Source organism: Lathamus discolor, chromosome 4, assembly GCF_037157495.1.
Source record: "Lathamus discolor isolate bLatDis1 chromosome 4, bLatDis1.hap1, whole genome shotgun sequence".
Taxonomy (NCBI): domain Eukaryota; kingdom Metazoa; phylum Chordata; class Aves; order Psittaciformes; family Psittacidae; genus Lathamus; species Lathamus discolor.
In genome coordinates, this window is record NC_088887.1 from 47,171,767 (window position 1) to 47,195,348 (window position 23,582).

General features: G+C 37.9%; 1 protein-coding gene across 11 annotated transcripts in view; it reads right to left on the reverse strand.

Moving 5' to 3' along the window:
* The window catches only part of CDKL5 (cyclin dependent kinase like 5), a 138,644-nt gene that overhangs the window by 72,232 nt on the left and 42,830 nt on the right, over positions 1 to 23,582 (reverse strand). For all 11 annotated transcript variants that reach the window (XR_010612262.1, XR_010612261.1, XM_065677360.1 and 8 more), the window contains 2 exons: positions 11,382 to 11,613; positions 10,790 to 10,824 (listed from right to left, as the gene is read on the reverse strand). Coding sequence is in view for 9 of the 11 variants with exons in the window: in XM_065677360.1 (XP_065533432.1) it covers positions 10,790 to 10,824; positions 11,382 to 11,445 (99 nt within the window). In the remaining 2 variants the exon portion in view is untranslated. The remainder of the gene's footprint in view (positions 1 to 10,789; positions 10,825 to 11,381; positions 11,614 to 23,582) is intronic.

Below are 23,582 nucleotides of genomic sequence, written 5' to 3' on the forward strand. Positions count from 1 at the left end.
AGTTCACAGAGATGAATAAATGGAAGATGCTTTATCAAAGTTTTTAAGGAGCAAGCAACTATAAACCTGAGAGCAATGCTGGCATATGCGTTTCCAACAGAGCATTACCTGTGCTATTCAGGCACAAATCCTCACGTTGCTACACACCTGGAAAAATGGTAACAGAATTCCATAAAGTGGGTGATTTTTCACAATGGGCAAAGTTAAGCCATTACGTTAAAGATTAGGATTTAAAAGGATTTGCATGAAGATTGGTTTAATTTAGCAATCTAAGCTAAAATACATCAGAAATAATATAATAAAAAAGCAAATACTTTACAGATCCAGAGGGTGCTTTGGTTTTCCTATGAAACCGGCAATTGGACTGTTCTTTACGAAAAGCAAGCAGCAGACTCATCAAAGCTTTATTTTCCAGGTGCAGCTAAGTATAGCAAACCAGAAGCATGTGTTCTGGAGAGTTTCATAATTGTAATACATGTATAAGGGACACTTAGCATAAAGAACGCTTTCAGTTCTGTGCAAACCTGCAACAACAGCTGGCATCGAAGAAAGACTGAGCACTATGCAATCTTAACAAATCAGCTTCTGTTCTACAGCTCAGCTGGTCTCCCACCATATCCAAAAGTTCTTGATAGCCATTCTGTGATGCCAGGCCTGTCTAGTCCTGTTTAGCCAAGATCAAACACTACTTACACTAAGTGCCGTTATTAAGTTCTTTGCATGAAATGTTATATTTGTACACATCTAAATCATATGTAATGTTCTAACTGGAAACTACTTTCCTTTTTTCCCCTGTTTATTGCTATCCAGGCTTTGAATGAGAAGTAAACACCACTGTACCTGAAGTTCCATATTCCAGAATTTTTTGTTCAAAGAGAATAGAAAATTTTCTATATTTTCAGGAGGTAACTCCACCAATTAGGAGTTACACAGAACTGAGCAATCATGGAAAATTAAATTACTTTAGCTAGAACATTCAGAAGGACAACTTACTATTTAAAAAGGCACTGTACTACTTACTGATGAAAAAAACATGTGCCAAGAAGAGCCTATAGCTTTCAGATAAAGCAAAAAGCTAGAAAAGTTTTTACTGTTGTCAATATTTTCCCTACACTGTCAAGTATTCCTTTCCTAGGACTCCTGGCTTAAAACAAAGAGGGTTTAAATCCACACACACACACACACACACACACAAGTTAATGTAATTTGCATATTCAAGACACTTTAGCATAGTAACATTTTAGATTAACTTGACTTCTACAAATAATTTTGAAAGCCACCCAGATCCATTTTTTACCATGGTACATTTAATAATCTACATTAACGTTCTTCTCAAACACTGAATTATGCTCTACTTTACTGGCCTTTATTTAAATACACGAAGCATCCCGAGATCTGTGATTAACCTAGTGCTCTTACAGCTGCTCACATGTCCTACAAAAGTTTAAGATGTCTATAAGAATTCCCTGCAGGAAAACAATTAATCCATAATTTTGAAATACAATTATGCTATACAGTAATTTGCAATTTGATGACAAGACTAGACTGTAATCCAATATTCAAGCAAGTTCATACTACTACAGATGTAGTCCTATTATTAGCCATATGCTGTTCCTTCTCCCATATATTAATTTGGATTCCCTAGCCTGCACCACTACTTTCCTAATGACCCAAGAGCCTACATGAGGTCTCAAATCTTCATCTATGTCAATTTCTTCTGCTGCTGCTCCTAAGAAATACTGCAGTCATGTTCTCAGAGTTTAATTTTCAGCATAACATTTTCAAGTTTTTACAAGATAGGCTCATTTATATGGATGGTCTTGCTCTGCGTGCTCATCACATCTACAGTTAAAAATAAGGTTTCACTTACAAGTTCATTAGAATGAGATAGAGCACTACAAGCTGTTTGCAATTAAGAGCCATTAGGGGCAGCCACAGAACACACTGTTGCAGGTCTGAATACGATTCCTCTATTGCTACAAGTGTAATGATATATAATCCCTTTGCAGATGGGAGCATGCAGCAACTACTAAAGAGCGTGCCTATTTATTTATTTATATATTTATTTCCAATGGAAAGCATTATTTGCGTCAGAAGCAGTAACCTTTCACTTAGTCAAACCAGTACCAATCACAGGAATTCATGCAACATATTACGTAAAAGATGATCAGAAAGACACACAATTTCTTTAAGAAACAAAGTGTGACAGATGTCTGGTTAATCTAGAGCCATTAGTGTGAAACTGGAAAAAGCTGTGTGACTAAAAGAAATACTGATCTGAGACACTGTGACTGTAACAAATTACTTATCCTTGACTTAATTTAAATTGAAAGCCACCAGTAATACATTTTCTATAACCTTCCCAAGGTGAGACAAAATACTCCTGTTATTTTTAACTCAGGCTTCTATGCCTCCTTCAGGTACCTTCATTACTGGAGTATAAAAGTGATCACCTGTTTGTCTCCCTCCCCCTTCATGTTTTGGAAATCTGCAGCATCAGGTTTTTGCATCCCAGCTTTGTGCTGCATGAAATTCCATTGCCCCATGTTAAAATCGCCAAGCAAACTTAAGCCATCCTAATTTGTGGCACTGAAAACAACACCCTCATATTGTGCCGCTTTAAATTCAACACAGCTGAAAAAAAATAAATATCTTGGTATCTTTCCACAACATTTTAATTTCTCCCCTCTGAAAGCTCTCTCATCGTTCCCCTGCACCTTCTATTCGTAAATCAGCCTTTAGGGAGAAGAGAGGGAGGGAATGCCAGTTTTGAATGCTGAATACTGACCACACTTGAGCAGGGTTCATAACATGTCAAGTACACAGAAGGAGCTAAGGGAATGGAGTATCCTACAAGGGACCTTCCATATAGCAGTCTGGATTGTCATAAAAGACTCAAAGGGAAACACCACAACTACAGATTCCAAAGCAACACTGTTCAAAACCCTTGGATGCAGGACAAACTATGGATAGACCAATGTAAATAACAAATGCATTACATTTAATGCATTTCTTTTTGTGACTGCTTTGTACAGCCTGGCCAGGTCCTGTTAAAGAAATCATTCTATGTGATTGAAAAAGACAGCAAGGGTTCACATAAGAACAAATTTCAAATTCTTTGAAATAAAGCATACTTTGGCAATCTATAGCAGGAGTAACATAGAAGACAACATATTCTAACACAGAAGACAACATAATCTAACAAAAGCAATCAAATGGAGACCTGGGACTACCTTACTTTATCCTCTCATCCTACACAGCCTTAAAACTACGAAAACCAAATGTTTGCTTCAGTTAATCCTAGAACGCAGGCTTTTAGGAAACTCAAACAACACCAACCAGAGATCTGATATTTTTCTCCTCCCCCACTGGAGCAGGTAAATAATTTTAGAGTTTGACAGCTTTCTCAAAATTAGTGCTTTAATGGTTTTTATTATTTTATGAAACAACTATTTTTAAAAAATTGCAGAGAGAGAATAAGACTGAGGAAAATACATAAAAGGCAGCAATCAGAGAATGTTATAGCCCACCTTAGGGATGGGAGGTGAGGAAAGACCAAAGTCAGCTGTCTTCCCAACCTGTGTGATTTCAGCAACTTAATTTCTACCCTCCATTCTACACAACTATCTGATCTTTTGAGCAATAACCATACACATATGAATCTTTCACTTTAATCTAAATCAGGACTTTGCTGATATTTAAAACACACTAATACAATGCTAAACTGATAGTTTCCCCCTACCACAGGGAACTGAGAGGACTATGAAGAGGCCCAGGCTCATGTACAAACCAAATGTCACAATGCATAAATGAATAACGAAAACTTTAGAAATTTCCAGTACCACATTAGCATCTACCCTACACAGCAAGCAGTTACAGTTGATTATTGTATGTCATTTACCTATACATATAAGAAAGTGGTAACTGAAACACTAATTTAGCTTACCTCACACTGCCACACTTAAGGGAATGGCACGGAAGCAGAGTATAGAAGCCCATGAAAGAAATACTATACACCTAATATTTCAAATGAGAATTCTGTAAGGAACTCAAAAGGTTATTCATTGCCTAATGACAAAGTTAAAGCAAATGGTTATTAAAGAGTTAATATGATTTTCAGCACTACAGCTTGCCCAGTACCTCTATTTTCCCCACATAATATGCAAGACAGATCTCAACTCTGACTGCTGCAAATACTTACTACTGGCACACTATCTACTTCAGAAGCTCGGTGAAGGTCTCATGTTCACTGTATGTATTTCACACAAGTTTTGCCATAAAAACACACCAGTGAGTGGGTGTTTTAGCCTTAGGAACAACAGCATTAAGTGCAATAATCCTCCCCAGGTAAGCTGCGGCTACTGAAAGAAAATGGTATGCTGCACAGACATTTGCTCTCAGCCATGATTAAAAACAAAAATCATGCCAAAACACATTTGCTTAGAAGACAAAATTAGCAATGCTGGTTTTAATTACATACATAAATCAAAGAAAGATCAGCAAAAAATTTGAGGACGTAACCAAATAGAGGCAGCAACAAGATAGCAATAGTAACAATGAGAGAATATGTGACTTCTTAGACATTAATCAGGAGGATTAGGCACTGTACTTTTTACCTGGTTTTAGGTGAAAGGATAGTTATATGTAAATTGATGGTATATAAAAAAAAAAAGCAAAAAAAAAAAAAAGAGCAAAAAACAAAAAAGCATAAGGACAGAGTATTTTACACAGTATACAGAAATACCAGTTAATGCTTTAAACAGTATGCACAGGCAAATAGAAGACTTAAAGGACAGATGGCTTTAGGCACAGGATAAAGTAATGAAAAAAAAAAAATACACTGCTGGTGTAATCTGTGCTAGAATATTCTGGTGATAATGACTTCCCAGTAGAACTGTACCAATTAGAGACACTGAATACTTTGGGGAGTATCACAACATGCCTGCCCTGTTCTTCATCTGTTGTTTACTTCTAACAAAGTCACTTTTAAGGTACTGAGCTAGCTGAACTCATCTGATGCAAAATGACCATTCTGGTGTATATCAGGGTAGTAGATTGGAAAATATCTGTGGATGACTCAGCTTTACTCTGAAATGATAAAACTAATTGCTTAAAATGCTCCTAACATAATTCAATTTTTGCCGGAAGGTTCTAACCTGAAATTCAATTGTATAGAAAGAAATGCAAATATTTAATGTATGCTTTCCCTGAACTGAATGACTTGACGCATAATGCTAAATGCTCGGCATCATCATCTTCTATTGCTTACCACTGCAGTTTGTTTTCCACAACTTTTAACATCAGTACTTTCATATTTACCTTCAGATTAGTCATTAAAATGTTCAATAGCAGTACTGTACCAAATAGCTATCTACTTGTCAAAAGCAGACAGAAATAACTCTCCTTGCATTATTACAAAGTGTTTAGTGAAATACGAACACCAAGAAACACAAACTTCTGAATCAGCACAGCTAGTATTCTGGGGTTCAAGCACCAGACAGTGCTAGTTTATTCTCTAGCTGAGCAGTCAAAGTCAAAATCTGAAATCAGCTCATACTACATTCACCATACGAAAGATATTAACACTGAGTGGAAAAAATGCAGGAAGCAATATGTGCTCATTTTAGGAACTCAGATTGTTCATTTACTCATAATTTCATTTCTCAGTCATCCAAAGAGGAACTACTGTCAAATCAACGAAATCCAAAGTATAAGGGGGAAAAAATAAATAAAGAGCTGTATCCATTTCAGGAAGAAGTTGAAGATAATCTGAAATGGAAGACTTTATTCTTCAGTCCAAGCCCTTGGCTTAAGACAAGCTGGAGAGTTAAGAAACCTTGAAAGCCAGATCTAAATCAAGAACATCTGAAAGCACAGCATACTGAAGATAAACACTACTTTCATAGACAATTACACTTACCTTTTAAATTTGACACATAAGAGAAACTCAAACATAAGAAGGGTTAAACATTTAACATTTAAGAGTTAAGCAACAACACTAAAAGAAGTGTCTCTAGGGACTCAGTAAGACAATCTTAATATCATCAGATACATGAGTTGTTAGAATCACTTCTCCATTTCCCCGGCAAATCTGGAACTACGTTTTTATCACACCAGGCAGACCACAAATTTTCTATGAGTGTGAAGCTCCCATTCCCTCTTTGAAAGCAACACAACCAGCTCCCAGATGCCTGTACACAAAACACAAGTGTAAAGAGAAACAAACAGGAGGAACTAGGTGTCAGTGCAGTTCTTGGAATATGCATTATCTGAACTACCTGTCATCCTAGATGATGAAATCCCTCAATAGGATCACAGAAAATGTGCTTGCATGAACACAGCACTGCCATGAACAGACTCGGGATAATTTGAGGAGGAGCTAAGAAAGCAAGGAGATTCTTGCAAAGGAAAAGGAAGCTTGCAGGCATGGACTTTTTCTTCGAAATAAGTAAGAAACAAGTCTAGGTTTTGCATGAACGTTAGAAGACAGAACAACCCAGGTGGTATTAGGGTGAGTACCTGCTTCAAAGCACCTGATCAAGACAGCAAAATAGATAAATAAAGATAAAAAATTAAGTCCAGATTTTACAGGGGACTTAGAGTACTTCAACATCTGCTGCAACAACAATACAGCATGGTGGAGACAAAATACTCTGGAAAATGCAGAAGGCATCCACAAAACTGACCAATGAACTGATTGGAATGTGAAGGTAGCTGACAAACTAAGAGACAGTGACAATGTTTAGTCACCCTCATCAGAAAGACCATTGTGCATCAAGGAGTTAGTGATCCACACAGAGCTTCCCTAAAGAGGCACAGGCCTGCGCTGCACAAACCCCTTGGCTGCAGGACATACTCTGCCAGCTCTTGCAACAGAGCAGCCAGGAGGCTGCTCCCACTCAGCAACCACTATTACACCACGTGTAATGTAAGGCCTTGCCTTTGATCTAAAAGCACAGCAAGAAGTCCACACATGAACATCAGTTTGTTTAACAGTAGAAATGATTAATAGAGTTTTCTTGTAGGAAAATCCTGTAATAGCTTGAATAATGAAATACACAGTGTCAAAGTATACCAAATGTTCTGCCTGTATATTGTGTCAGAGTATACTGAAACATTTACAGGAACTTTCAGCTTAAGTTTTGCCTCTAGGCTTCTTCCTTCAGTGTGCCTGTCTTTGGACACCTATGGCTTTCCTACAGCATCTTCCTATAATTATATTGATTTTCAGTCACAATGTTGTCCTGTTAGCTTTGTATCCAGCGCCATTGTCCTAATACTTGCGCTTAAGTCTCTATTATCAAAGGATAACTGCATGAAGCTGCAAGCCCAAGTTGCAAAGTAAAGGGGATAGTGGTTTTATTTAAAGGCAAATATTTGATAAATCTTAAGCATAAGCAAAAATTCTTTTCCTCAGCCATGATGTCTGACACTGCTGAACTGTTCAAGTGGCTTTTATTTTCAGTAAACAGCCAAGATCCAGTAAACAAGCCAAGAAAACCTATTTTAATACTTTGGGAATATAAAAACGTATTTCCAGTATTATCAAACACAATGCACTCCAGTATACTTCCTCATGAAAAGTCCTCTCATTAAAGGAAGGGGGGAAAAAAAGCTTTTCAGAACATCAGTTCTGCTGTATCAATAATCACATAAGAAAAAAAAATAAAAATTCCAAAACCAACCAACAAAATCACCAAATAAACCCCAAAACAACTAAACCAGATAAAGTAATCTTTATGCTCGAACCACAATTAGCAATAAAGGATTTGCAATAAAAACATTAAAACATGCTGTATAATAATGCAAACACAGTTATTTAGAAGAGCTACTTCATCTTTTCTGATAACATTCCCTTAGCAAAATAAAAGCGCATAATAATGACAAGGTATTTGTTCCTTATGCCATTCTCTCCAATGTAAATCCATACACACATGACTATGAAACTCACTGGGGCATAAAGATATATATTTATTGAAACACTAGGGATTACATATTGCAACTGTTGCAATTAGGGGTGAGCTCCACATTTCACACAAAATTTACCCTCTCACCAATAAGATGGAGATAAATTGATTTACAAGAGCTGAGAATTTGACCCTGGCATGTTCCCACTGTTTACAAATATGAATATAAATACTTCTATATTTAAATTCTTAGACATAATTGCTAGCTTGGCACAAAATGAAAATTAGCACATGCTGAAGGAACATGACAAAGGATGGTGTGGTATATATCACACATACGTTAAAAATACTGCACCATTCTCTTGTTTTTATGCTGCTTCTGGACTTCTTATATGGTACCAAACAGAATTCCTATGTAATGTACTCAGTGTTCAACTGTGCTACCTGCAGGCAAATCATGTGGAAGAATGTCTTACTTTCTTCATCCATACTAAAAAAATATGGCCATCAGAAGCCAAACAGTAAAAGAAAAAAAACAACAACCAACCAAACCACAACAACCAAAGCCAAACCAAGCCACATACCCTTGCATTTCAAGGTAATTCTGTTACATCATGAAAGTTAATTAAATCTTTGTTTTCCTATAAAAGTAGGGAAGTTACATTAAAAAAAACATTTCTTGATCAAGGAGAACAACCACATACACCACCCTGCAATAGATTGTTTTCCTCCTTTGTATACAAGTAACTTTTCTTAATGAACAATTTTTTTTTATTATGGTTTGGGAGAAATTCACATTTTGTGCCAATTAGTGCCCGTTTTTAAGCCTCACCTAAACTCCACCCCTTTAGTTAATAACATCTTTGATCTCACAGGAATTAGAATCTTCTCCCCTTTTCTTCCCCATTAGAAAGGTGTTTCTTTACAACTTCTACCATGTTCATTCTAGTCAATTATTAATATTATAGCCTTAAAATTTCTGTCTATAATTTAGATCTTTTCTGTCTTAAGGTAGCAAAAAATCTGTAAAAAACAGGCTACACCTTTCCACATCTTTAAGCTCTAATTCATACTGTTCCTCCAACTTTACAGATACTTTTCTTCCATATTTAAAAGGAATAAGCCAAATAAAAATTAATAAAATACATCAAAAATGTAGGAACTAGGAAATAATTCTATTTATTATGATGCCTACAATTAAACATAAACTAAATTCTTGTGGCAATTATTAAATGTTTTTTTAACAAACCTTGCCTAGATAGGCAACAAGCAGGACATGCCTGCTCTGAATCCATGCAGCAACTTGCAAAAGAACTGAGGACAGGTCCCTCTCAACATATTTTCCAAGGCATACAAGGAAAAAGTTAAGATGACAAACAGTGGGTGAAGGATGGGGGAAAAAGATACATGTCAAAGTTTAACTTCTAGATAGTTTTGGTTGGTTGGGTTTTTTTTGCAAAACAGATAGCCACTGAAGTCATCTGCTCCTAGACACTGGGTGCAGCTTGTTTTAAGTGAGTGAGAATCATAAATCTGTAAGTTTAAAATACCAACATACCTTGCCTTTTCTTCAGATCTCCAAATACTGGAAACCCTAGGTCTTATTAAATCCACTTGCTAGCAGCTTTAACAATTACAACTTTGTTTTAGAAATTCAATACAGTTGGTTCGATTATTTTTCAAGCTGAGGAAAAAAAATGGTGTGACTACCTAAAAGTTTAGATCCTTGCATAGGTTGTAGGAAGAAACACCTTGCTGTGCTAAAGGAAAGCCTTTCCTTTCTAGTTGTCTGGTGTACTGTAAAATATTCTTACAGGACCTGACAACAGGCTACGCTGGCATTACACTATGCTCGGAGAGTTCTAAAGTCTTTCAGATGAGGACATGACTAAAGACATGCAGACATGAAATTTCACTCAGCAACACAGGAAATCCTAGAAATTTCTGAAGTCTTCATGACATTACCTTCCATAAAGAGAGCTGCCTAATATAAACTGTACTGTTACTACCAAGGTGCTTTCAAACTATTCACCCTGAATCATAATTCTGTAACTATCCAAAAATACCAAAGCCATTCTATTGAGTGTTACAGTCTCTCTGAAGCCTGACAAGGCTTCAACTTCAGATAGGATCTTTCCAAGCTCTCTTCCCCCCCCCCCCCACTTCTTTAAGTTTAAGTCAATATAATAGCGTAAGCCACTCCAAATACATACATCCTCTGTGGAAGTCCTTCGGTGTACACACTAAAAGCCACCGCAGGAAGGTAGGCCTGCTGCAGTGTGATAACTTTTTTCTAGTAAAAGGTGTGAGCTACATAAAAAAAGCCTAAACAAAAACAAAAAAACAAACCCCAAACTTGTTCCTGAATCACTACACATGAATAATTCTATGATTCTCAAAAGTTTTGCTTCACAGAAGTTATTTTGTTATATGACTATATTGCTGCTCCAAAGACAGCAAAGTAGTTCATGTCAGTTCCTTGCTGATGAGAAGCAAGTTCAGATTTATCCAACTTACACAGTAGTTAAAATAGTGTAGACAAGTTGCCAGACGTAATTTTTGTCTGAAACATTTTTCTTTTTACTACTTCTTCCAAACTAAAATCAACAAGCATAGAAGTCAGTGCTTTCGTAATGCACTTTCATTGTCTAACAGCTGCAAAAATTCCATATGGATCCCATTCCGTTCCCCTGCCTCAAGACAGGTAAGTGGTTACACAGCAGTATTTAGCAATTAATTTGACATTTTAATTGAGACTGCTTGAGCATAAATGGCATTCCAAAAAACTTTTTTTTTTAAGAAATCTTATACATAATATCTCAGTTCTCATCACAAGTCATTGTCACAAAATACCAGCATTTAACTTAAAGTAATTTACTTACCTTGTGTCTGCATTTAAGTACAACGCCATAGGCACCTGAAACAAAGAAAAGAGATAAACCATCTCAAAGCAGAAAATAAAAAAGTGGCAAGATAGAAGAGTCTTCAGTCACCTTTTGGTTATAGAAACAATGCTGTTCCAGTATTAATTATCCAGAACCTGCACAGATATCGTACTGAAGTTACACACGCTGAAACAATTTTATAAAAATTGCTTGAAAGTAAATTTCAAAATGCTGAAAATACTTCCTTTAAATATATTTGCAGAGCAGTTTGATAACCTGCATGTCCCTAGTATCATTAAAAAGAAATTAATATAGTAAACTTGAACAAACTAAAAAAAAAAAAAAAGAAAAACGAAAAAACCAACAACACCCCCACACCATAACACAGTCCCATTTCTCTTCCTTTTCTTTTATCTTCCAAATTTCTCCTTCAATCTAAGAATGAAGTTAGAAGGAACTATAGGGAATAAATTGATGTTTCTTAAAATCTGAATACAGCAGTATTTTGCACATGAAAACTGATTACCATCAAGAAAACTAAGTCAAGCCTATATAAAATCCTAATTTATCATATTAAGATACTACTTACCTTCACCTACAACCCCAAGGATCTCAAATTTATTCATCACATTACCAATGTTAGGAATCTTCATCAAGACAAACTCCTCTTACAGTGAGAGCCACAAAACATGGCACAACAGGGAATGTCCAAAGATTTTGCAAGAGGCAATTGTGAAAAGGCTGTTGGGAAAAAAAAATTCCACCTTGATCAACCAGACTTCTCAGAACCCTTTCTTAATTTCTAGGCAGTCGGTGTCTTCCTGGGGAAAGAAGAAAAAAAAGAATGTAATTAGTACTTCGGTTTATTTCACACCAATACTGTCTAACAATTTTAACAGACTATTAATTTATTTCTACATTTTATGATGAAGAATGCTTAGCAGCAGTACAATGGACAGAACCTATTAAGAACATATATCTGACAGAACAGCTGGTCTTGTAATCCCATACTTAGGATGTCTATTACACTAGTAACTAACTTACTTTCTACAGGACAGAAACAAGCAAAAATGTTGATAGGAACTATCTCAGTGAGCAAAAATACACCCATAATTACACCAAACTGAGAACATAAGTATGTTGACAGCTAGGTAAAAACAAATTGTGTTTACTCAATTTATTATTTGTCCACCATAATGAAAAAAAGGATAAGGTAGAAGACTAAGCGATAGAAAACATTCTTCTACTGCTGTTTTCTGTGATTGTTAAAAAAAATATAATTATTTACTAGACTGACTAGCAATCAGATGTAGAAAATTATTTCCATATCAGCTTATTTGGTAGAAATGTAATAAACAGCAAAAATCAAGCAACTATACACAGATTAAAAAACAAAGTTTTTTGTGTCTCTCTGTTTCAGATTCACCACATCTCTGCTATAATCTTAGAAGTCTGATACAAAATACACTGAAGTCTAGTTTTGCTAACTCAGACTGCATTTTTAACCCTAAAGGCATACATCTCACAGTCATAAATGGGAAAGAGCTAACATAACTTCACCATAAATTGGAAATAGGTAATTTCCACAGTTCAGTGCTCCAATAACAGGACTACTCACGAGGAACAAGATGGCAGGGTAATGAATCCATTTAATTAACTTATGTGTAATGGGTGAATGTGACCTGATAATATCAGGTTTGGCTCACACAGACAGGACTTCAGTAGAAGCTATAGGTGCTGGCCAAAAGCTGTGTTTTGACTAAGTCACACATAAAAAAAAAAAGGACAACTCAAGGGTGGAAGAAAATCACAGTCACACTAGCTTCAGTAAGACACAGGGAGAATATTCGGGGTGTGCACGTGTGTGTGTCAGCAACTTCAGAGTTAATCTTCCACAGTATCTAGGAAGCAAATGCTGAAAATAAAGCAGCGACTTCTGCATTAAAGGGATGGTTAGTGTTGGGTTGGTTTGGGAGGGGGGGAGGGTGTAAAGTTGTTTTCAAAAAAGCTACCTACTCCATAATGGATTATTTCAGTTGTTTAATTTACTGTTTCAATTAATCTTTTTTTTCTTTTTTTTTTTTTTTTCCCACTTGTGAATGTTAGAAAATACCCTTTCCTTTCTCATTTGGCATCTCCTTCTCACAAAAACCTTTGTGCTCTTTGTCCAGGCTTTCTGGCTGCAGTAACAAACTGAAAGCATGAGCTCCTGGAAAAGCAGGAGCATCTGCTCAGATACACCCATCAACAGGAGAACAGAGCCTGCATGAGGCTGCTTCAGCTCTCTATGGAAACAGGCTAGTACCAGGCGCATGGTGCAGCTGGCTGTTCTATGCTGCAGCTGAGTGACAGAAATGCTGCTACACAGACCATGAAAGAACCATTAATGCTGTAACATAAGCAAGACACAAGAAAACAAGTTAGCCACATTCAGAACAGAAAAAAAATACTTTCCAGAAAGAAAGGAACGGTTAGAAAACATCTGTTTTCTATTAGCACTATTCAATAACATCACCAAATCCTCTATTATTCATCGACAAGTCTTTCCAGAAATTAGTTTGTGATAACATTCATCACTTATCAGCTAATGTTATTACCATACATTGTCTTTCTGCCTTACAGTGTACACAGTACTTTTTGGATCTGTGACAAAACAGTGAAGAAGCTTATGAGATAATGTATCAAAAACTCAACAAGACATTTAGATGCAGTTTCCTCTGTCCCTCATTTAGTATTTCTAAATTTCTCAAACTACTTAAAGCTATACAGACCTGCAGCTTGTGATCCACTAAAAAAATAAAAATAAAAAAAAAAAAAAAAAAGAGCTCTGTAAGTGTATTCAGTATGTATCCTATTTTTCTACTGGAATAAAGGTTAGATATGCAAGCAGCTAACATTTGTTACGCGGTTGAACCTGGACACACAGCACATAGAGCAACATTCACGTGTAACTCCTTAAAGGTAAAAGCCTGTCAATTCATTTACTGATGTCCATTCACCATGACTCATATACTTCAACTGGCCCAAAGAAACACACAAACCAGCTTCTTGAATTCTCCCTGAAGTGCATAATGACTGACAGCAAAGGTAATATAGATGCACATATAAGGGGACTCCTAAGAGAAAACTGCACCTGAGCAGCTCTTCTGTGCTGGCTTCAGCATCATCTTTGTGCACAACTCTGCTGAGAGCACTCTATGAGAACCTGATCTTGAAATGATGAGAGCTTATGCAAAGATGAAAAGTGTTGTGTAGCAGCAGTATGGACACATACCCAAACAATTTTTGCCCTAGCTTTCTTGCCATATCTCCTCAAGCAGGGCAGTAATTCAAACTAGTTCTCTTCTGCAACATTAGTGAACTCAAGACTAGCTAAACCCATCTAACCACTACACAAAATCATATATGCTTGTTTGAGATATTTGCCTCCAAAAGCTCATGAAAGTTTGAGAAGAAACTGCTAAAAATACTTGTTCAGTGGCAACACCCACTGAACTTTGCGTGGTTTTCTGCTTTTCGAAAGGCACTGGCTTTGTTAAGACTGTTTTAAAAATCACTGGTTTTTAAAGGAAAGCTGGTAACATGAACTCCAACTCAATGAACGACTCAGAGTGAATAGCAGAGTAATTGTAATAATAAAATAAAAATAAATACTAAATTTTTAACAAAAAGAAAAATATCAAGGAAGTTATTGATAGCAAGAATTACAACATTCTGTAATTTAGTGAAGATAGGATGGATTCTTTCAAGCTGGAAATAGCAAGGAAAACCTTATTAATAGCAACCACAATTTCATTCTTTGTACTGAGTACCATATAGGTCTGTTTTAATAAGCTGCCTGCTGGCTAGAATGATAACCCTTGCAGAAAAGGAAATAAGGCCACTCTTCACCTCTCAGTAGGGAAATAGCTCTCATTCTCCTAACATCCCTGAGGCAGCCAGGTTCACAGCACAACAACTTAAGAATTAAACCAACAGAGCTTTGAGATGGTCTCAGTGTTACCATGGCACTCTACAAAACAGAGCAAATTCAGCAAGATGAAACATCATGAAATGAACAAGAACAAAATAGTTGTACTTTATCCAGAGCTATAACAGTGTGAGATTTTAATACAAATGTAGTTGTTCTGCAATAGCATGTAAGCCTTATGTCTAAAAACTAAAAACTGTATAAACATTCTGGGAATGAACAGACAGACTAATACAGCATTGTGGTACCTGATCATTTGCATTTAAATTAAAACAATGGGGAAAAAGCCTAGCTCTTCCCCAATTTCTTTTTCCTTCACAGCCATTAAGAATTCTAGAACATCATTCAAAAGCATTCAACTTAATCACTTACTCCAAGGCCTCAATCCTAAATAAAAATGCTAAATAAAAATGCTCTTCATTGTTTCATAATCATCAATAGCTGGATGAGGGGCAAGCACTTTTTACATAATTAGGTTTTAGTAGAGACATTCACTGATAATCATAAACTTGAGGTAACATTTGTCTTCACAAAATTTGGAGAAATAAAACTGTGCTAGAAATATACAGTTCGATTTGTATGTCAGTGTATTGGACATGGAGTATATAGTTCATTTCACATATTAAGACAGTAAAAGTGCTATTTGCACCCTGCTGAAGTCAGTTACAAACTTCTAACTGACTTCAAAGTCATCTGTTCACTAACAAAACAGCAGGCCAGTAAATAGGTAAATAGCTCTTTAGAGCTTTTGTCATATAAATATCCATCTTTGATGGTTATACATTAATCCAAACCCTTGCATGCCTTCTGTTGTAAAAGGCACATATGTGAGACCATTAACCACCTCTATTAGTCATGATGTATCACTACTAAAAATAGTGGTGCTAATAGTGGGAAAAGAGTTGGAGAAGGTTTTTTTCTGGGTTCATTGATCCAGAAGAAAGCTCCAGGAATATTATGAGGAATTACAGATTAGGAAGAACAAATTCAGTATTTGAGCAGCTGTAACGAGAAAGATAGTAAGAACATTCTGACTTTAAGAATGGATAGGGGGAAAAAAAAAAAAAAAACCTAAATCCAAACCAAAACAAAACAAAAACCACACAGAAAACCAAAAATCCCCAAAACCAAACCAGCATATTGCTAGTGAATTTTCCAGTCTCACTCCTGCATTTGGAAAAAAGCTACCACTTGTTTTTCTGTAATACGGAAGGACAGTAGACCTTCTAACTGTACAAGGTTCTGGAGGAAGAGCCACCAAGATCTCATAATATGAAGAAACCTGCAATGTAGAAGTTGAAAAATGAAAAAGCTGAAGAAGAGATAAAAAGCAAGGAGAACTGCAATTCAGCAAGCTATTTTTCACACCCTAAGCTTCAATCGATCCCCTTCTGCTCATTAAAGAAAAAAAAAAAAAAAAAGGAATGAAGAGAACAGCCAGTGAAAGTAAACACAAATATTAGAAAACTGTCCAACAAATTATGTAAAAACAAAACACCAAGGTCATTTGCAAGCCTTAAAATTCAACTCCAGCAAGCTTTTATTGACATCGCTAATATCACCACTGGAAGCTGACTTGACTGGTAGTGGGGTTTGGAGGAGTTGTTTTGACATTCACTTTTTTTTAATAGGTGGTGATATACTGAAATCTTAAAACTCATCTGAACGAGTTATACATCAAGGGAAGTCATCATCACATAACTGGCCTAAAAGGCAACATGCCACCATGGCAGCAGTGCCAAGGGTGCAGGGGGAAGAACCTGAACGAAGCTTCCATCCAGTAGCAAGCACACAACTAGGAAACAGTTGAATCAGCCCTCAGCTATTAAAGATACCCCTTTGGTTAAATTCTGAAAGGAAAACTGAGCTTGAAGACCAGGGTGGCAATAATGATCTGGTTCAGTTTATCTTGTCCAGTGAGTGCTCTTCCTTTTGTATGTAAGTACAGATTGAAAAATAAATTCAGCTCATCCTGAATATATGGACTAAATTCACTTCTCAGAGTTATAATGCAGGATTCATGAGCTTCTTTAACAGCTGTGGCCAACTCAAAAAGAGTGGGTGCTTAGCAGGCTGCTTCTAAGACCACACTGACAAATAAGCAGACAGATTATCAAAGCACTGAGCACAAAAGCAGCTCCCATGAGTCATAACAGGAGGACAGGAAAGACAATTTTGCTTCCATTTTAGTCTTCCTCTCCAGTAAGAACCTTAAATATGTCTATTGTGGGTGTGACAGCTTCTTCCACAGCTTATGCTGGTCCTTATGCATGCTGGGCGGTCTTTGCCATACCTGTAGCAGCCCCAAATTAAAACCCCCAGTGTTCAGAAGATAACACTCAACAACAACCTGTTGAATCCCTTTGCAGTTTCATCTTGACACAATAAGCCTGACACACATTCACTTCAATCAAACAGAAATGCCAACATCTGTAGCCGAAGTAAAAGCACATTTCTGCATACCAAGATATGGTTAGGCAAAGGGCGGGGGGGAAGGGGGTAGGGCAAGGGTTTTTATTTTTTTTTCCCCAGACAAGAGAAGGTCTTATTTTATTACAGAGTATCTCCTGTGGAAGAAGCTAATATTTCTTTATCTTGCACAGTATTTGTAGCGGTCTCCTTAGAAGGTGGTTCTTTAATTTTAATCTTTCCTTCTCTCTCCTTAGAACACCAGTCTTCAGCAATATCCTATATTCATTTGTCACGTTGCTTACTATTTAGTTCCATATTATCTTTGACAATCTGCCATGAACTTCAAATCCCCAGGCTATAAAATAGTATTAGAAGCATAGCTTTTTCATCTCCAATAATTACCAAGAAAAGCTACTATTTTCAAAGAGTTACACATTAGGACTCACTTTGTGACTCAATTCCCACATTTGTGTTTGAAGATTCATGCTCAGGGAAAGAAGAATAAAAAAAAAGGGTTAAGAATGAAAGTCTTCCTCCTTTACCACACACCACCCACAAAAAAAGCACAAAGTTCTGAGCAAAGGGAGTTCCTGTCCAAGAAAAGTACAATACATCATCTTCAAGGGAACACATTAGAAGCAAAGAGCAGCCAGTCAACTGAAGGACTGCTCTAAAGTTTGAGCTCAGCAGGGTATTTGTGGAAAGGGCCTCTCAAGTTCTTTCATCATGCTCTTCGGTCTCTCCATTCTCTGGCAACCTACGGTCAAAAAGCGCTCTGCTAGGTTCCTCTCAAAAACAGCAGGAGCCACTAACTGTGCGTCAGCAATCCAACACCACCATGCTGTTGGCAGACAAAACAGCAGCTGTAAAAGACCTGCCTGCTTAGGAAGAAAGTCCTTTGATGCATTCCTAACTGGTTCAACCACTGAATCTTTCATACCTGCACACACAAAGCATACTGGTGATTTAAAAAGCCTGTCTCCTAACAAAAAAAAAAAAAAAAAAGACCAAAACTCTTCTAATCTGGCAAACTTTCTGCCTCCTACCAACCCAGTTTTGCCTTCATTGCTTTAAAAATAACTCCCGTTCACATTATAAAAGTCAGATGTTCCTCTCTGTCCTGGCTTTGGCTGGGAGCTTCCTCATAAGAGAACAGAAAAGTTAAGGTGAATATAAAGTATTTATAAATAGCAAATACATGCAGAAGTAAATTCTGTGGGCATTCTAATGCAGATCAAAATAACGCAATGACTACTCTTCCTTGTAATCTTTAAACATACCATTAAATAGAGATTACCGGTTTGCTATCTGAAGAGAAAAAAACCCAAGAAATCTCTCTTTCCTTTAAACAAGCATACTAAATATATGGAACAAGCATAAAAATAAACTTTGGGGGGCTCCTGCCTCTTAATACTAAAGTAATAAGAAAACATAATTAATGAATAGAATTACATTCCAATTACCTAAAAAATATTTATCATTTATTTGTGATGCATTTTCCAAGCAGAGGCATTTTCTTTAAATACTATTGACCCATCTTTTACAAAGTTAACCTTGCAAGGAATGCCATCCAAAGATTTTCAATAAAGAACAAGAAGCAACTCAATTACTAACTGTCATAATACTCAAAGGTCATTTCAAGAATAAATCCACATTAGTATGCAAGCACATGTGCAGGAAACATATTTAAAGAAACCACTCACAGTGTTTTTGTATTGGTTTGTCTTTCACTAAAGTCATTACAAGTGATTAAACCACAAGGAGGGTGGATTTGGGAAGGGGCAGGAGGAGCCCCTTTTCTTTTTGTTTTTTGTTTGGGTTTGCTTTTTTTTCTTCTTTTATCAGAAACAGACTGTCTAACTCCATAAACCTCAAAGCAGCTTCTTTCAAAAAACCCAAAGAAATTGAAGCCTATAGAAACATCTCTCCTTACACAGCTTCATCTGAATTTGAAGATACTGCTACTATTTCAGTGCGTGAAAGTCTACTACAAGATATTAGCTCCAATTTTACAGATTTCAGAGATAACAGCAAGTAGTACTGAAAATATTTGAATGTGCTTATTTTAATGAAAAAATGTAAAAAAAAAAAAATCTGTGAAGTGTTACAATGTCTATTATCAGACCAACCGTATGTTAAACATGTTAGATAAAAGGTGAGTTTTCTAGTTAGAAAAAAAACCCCAAACCTGTTAAATTTACACAAATGAATAAAGCAATTAAGTGAAACCCAAGTCAAGATGACTAATCTCCAAAGTGGCTCAGACTGCATTAAGACCTTATGACCATTATAATAGGCTGACATTCAATAAAAACTATTTAGATTCCAGATAGAGAAGAAAAAAATACATTAGAAAAAAAAATCCCAACAATTCCTCTCAGTTAAAATAGCTTCCTTGAAAAAGAGGATGAAAGCTTTGAGTCTTCTGGAATGCAGTACCACAGAAGCAGCAGCAGTGCTGTGTATCAAGGGCAGTTCTAGGGAGCACTCTGAACATTAAATTGAGAGCCCTTAAATGAACTTTGTGTTCAGTGCAAATCCACTGCAGAAAGTACAACACAGCAATCAACTTGTGCTGTTTCGACAGATGCCCTCATGCTGAGCAACCTAAAACACCTTCAGGAAAGGAAACTTCAGTTTGTTACATAAAATTACTGCAAGCACATATGGAAGATATATTAAGTTGACCAAGTCAGTTTGCAAAAATGCATAAACAGCTTTCCCGTGGAGAAAACCCCCACAGAAACAAACCCAAAAATTCAATTTAGTGATCATCTAAAAGCAGTAAAAATCAACTTGAAAAGAGCCAGGCAAAAGCAACAAAGAACCAGAATATTATCTTTTTCACAAGATCATATGCTTATCTCTACCACTGACTGCATCAGTGAATGGATACTAATGAAGAGTTCAGCTGTATACAAGAAAAAAAAACCATGCTGGGAGCAACACTTACTCAGATTCATTCATGTACCATTTGTTTTACCTAAACACAAAATTTAAGTTCTATTGAAATTCTACTGAAACTGGATGGTGGTAGGGAAAATAGGGTGTTGTGATTTTTATCTGCTTTTCAATATTTGTACTCAAAAATCTCTCCACTGATCAAAAGATCCAGTTTCCTCTCATACAGAATGAAATAAAACTATGACAATCAGGATAACTGATAGCTTGGCAGCTTAAAAATTCTAACATCTAGTTGTTGTGGATTTCATCGAATCATAGAATAGTTTGGGTTGGAAGGAACCTTCAAAGGTTATCTGGTCCAAACCCTCTGCAATGAACAGGGACATCTTCAACTAGATCAGGTTGCTCAGAATCACGTCCAGCCTGGCCCTGAATATCCCCAGGCGTGGCACATCCACCACCTCTCTGGGCAACCTGAACCAGTATTTTACTGCCCTCATTGAAAGACATTTCTTACTCACGTCCAGCCTGAATCTCCCCTCTTTTAGTTTAAACGCCTCATCCTATCGCAACAGGCCCTGCTAAAAAGTCTATCCATATCTTTCTTGTAGGTCCCTTTTAAGAACTGAAAGGCCGCAGTAAGGGCCCCCACTTGAGTCTTTTCTCAAGGATGGACAACCCCAGCTCTCTCAGCCTTTCCTCAGAGGAGAGGCACTCCAGCCCTCTGATCATTTTTGTGGTCCTACTCTGGACTGTTGTCAACAGCTCCATGTCTTTCCTGAACTGAGGACTCCACAGCTGGATGCAGTACTCCAGGTGTAGTCTCACCAGAGTGAAGAATCGCCTCCCTTGACCATTTTCCTTTGGATGCAGCCCAAGGTACAATTTAAAACAATTAGAGCATTAGCTAAAGCAGTTGTTATGCAGAAAGAAATAAAAGTAAACCACCACTGTGCTCCAAATCGCAAAGTTGCTAGTGAACTCTGGGTTGAAATACACCTACTTGTACTAGTACATTATAAGGCAGGGGCAGTTCTGCTACAAGGAAAGAGGTAGAAGAACTACCTTCAAAAAGATGAAAGGAAACTGAGAAACCAGTAACATAAAAGCTGACAGACTGCCATCCTGTACATACTATCCAAGGATTGAGGCAGATTACAGCAAGACTGAAATGTGAACACTGCAACCAGGCTTGAAGCAGTGGAGAGATTTATTTCCTTAAAGAGGCCATTCGATACAACTACTCAAATTCATAGAAAACATCCCCCTGTATAGCCTTCCTCTTGCACTATGAATTTAAGCTACAGTGAAAAAAATATTTGCGATTTCTAAACTTCTATCTCTGATTTTATAGTAGAACAGGTAAAGTCTGATTATTATTTAGTTTTTCAAACTTAGAGGACTCCAAAATTGCTATTATGAAACTGTATTGGTTTGCATGGCAAGGTTTTGGTGGTCGTGGGTTACAGAAGTGGCTTCTGTGAGAAGCTGCCAGAAGCTCCCCCTATGTCCAACAGAGCCAATGCCAGCCATCTCCAAGACGAACCTGCTGCTGGCCAAGGCTGATCACTATCAGTGATGGCAGCACCTTTAAGAGTGGGGAAAAAGCTACTGTGTAACAGCAACTGCAGCTGAAGAGAGGAGCAAGAGAGACTATGAGGGCAACAGCCTCACAGACTGCAAGGGCGCTGCAGGAGGTGAGGTGGCACTCCAGGCACCAGAGCAGAAATTCCCCTGCAGCCCATGTTGAAGACCATGGTGAGGCAGGCTGTCCTCATGCAGACCCTGGAGGACCACACACTGCAGCAGGAAGATGCCCAAAGAAATTGGTGACCCTGTGGGAAGCCCACACTGGAGGAGGAGGCTCCTGGCAGGACCTGTGGTTCCATGGAGAGGAGCCCACACTGGAGCAGGTTTGCTGCAGGACTTGTGACCCCATGGAAGCGACCCATGCTGGAGCAGTCTGTTTCTAAAGGGCTGCACCCCATGGAAGGGAGCCAAGCTGGAGCAGGCCATGAAGATCTGCAGCCTATGGCAAGGACTCACATTGGAGCAGTTCACGGGGGACTGTTTCCCCTGGGAGGAACTCCACGCTGGAGCTGGGGGAGATTGTGAGAAGTCCTCCCCTGAGGAGGAAAGAGCAGCAGAGACATCGTGTGATGAACTGACCACAAGCCTCATCCTCTGTGCCTCTGGAAGGGAGCAGGTAGAGAATTTGAGAGTAAAGTTGAGCCCAGAAAGAAGGGAAGGGTGGGGGGAAGGTGTCTTATGTTCTGCTTTTATTTCTTATTATCCTGCTCTTATTTCATTGGTAATAAATTAAATTAATTTTCCCCAAGCTGAGCTGTTTTGCCCATGACAGTAACTGGTGAGTGATCTCCCTGTCCTTATCTCAACCCATGAGCCTTTTGTTAAATTTTCTCTCCCATGTTCAGCTTTGGTGGGTACCTGGTGTCCAGCCCGGGTCAACCCACCACAGAAATCTAATTGCAATGACATTTAATTAGTTATAATGTCCACTTTTCCTCTCATATTTATCTCAACTGTTAGATGCATTCTTAGGTCTTAGGTAACACAAAGCTCTTCGGTAATGCTCTGGTAAACGCTTTGGTAACACAAAGCTCTTTGGTAACGCTTTGGTAAAGCTCTTTGGTAATGAATCTTTTTTGCTATATTGAAGGCATCTGGGTGTTGTTATAACTTATAAAGATGAAATATTTGAAATCATGCTATGGTACTGGTTCTTTGCACGAACAGAATTGCTGTGGTAAAAGATGAATCTTGAGGTAAATCATAGAATCATAGAATCATAGAATAGTTAGGGTTGGAAAGGACCTCAAGATCATCTAGTTCCAACCCCCCTGCCATGGGCAGGGACACCTCACACTAAACCGTCCCACACAAGGCTTCATCCAACCTGGCCTTGAATATTGCCAGGGATGGAGCACTCACAACTTCGCTGGGCAACCCATTACAGTGCCTCACCCCCATAATAGGAAAGAACTTCCTCCTTATATCCAATCTGAACTTCCCCTGTTTAAGTTTTAACCCGTTACCCCTTGTCCTGTCACTACAGTCCCTGATGAAAAGTCCCTCCCCAGCATCCCTAGGCCCCCTTCAGGTACTGGAAGGCTGCTATGAGGTCTCCACGCAGCCTTCTCTTCTCCACGCTGAACAGCCCCAACTTTCTCAGCCTGTCTTCATACGGGAGGTGCTCCAGTCCCCTGATCATCCTCGTGGCCCTCCTCTGGACTTGTTCCAGCAGTTCCATGTCCTTTTTATGTTGAGGACACCAGAACTGCACACAATACTCCAGGTGAGGTCTCACAAGAGCAGAGTAGAGGGGCAGGATCACCTCCTTTGACCTGCTGGTCACGCTCCTTTTGATGCAGCCCAGGATACGGTTGGCTTTCTGGGCTGCGAGCGCACACTGAAGCCGGCTCATGTTCATTTTCTCATCGACCAGCACCCCCAAATTCTTCTCCGCAGGGCCGCTCTGAATCT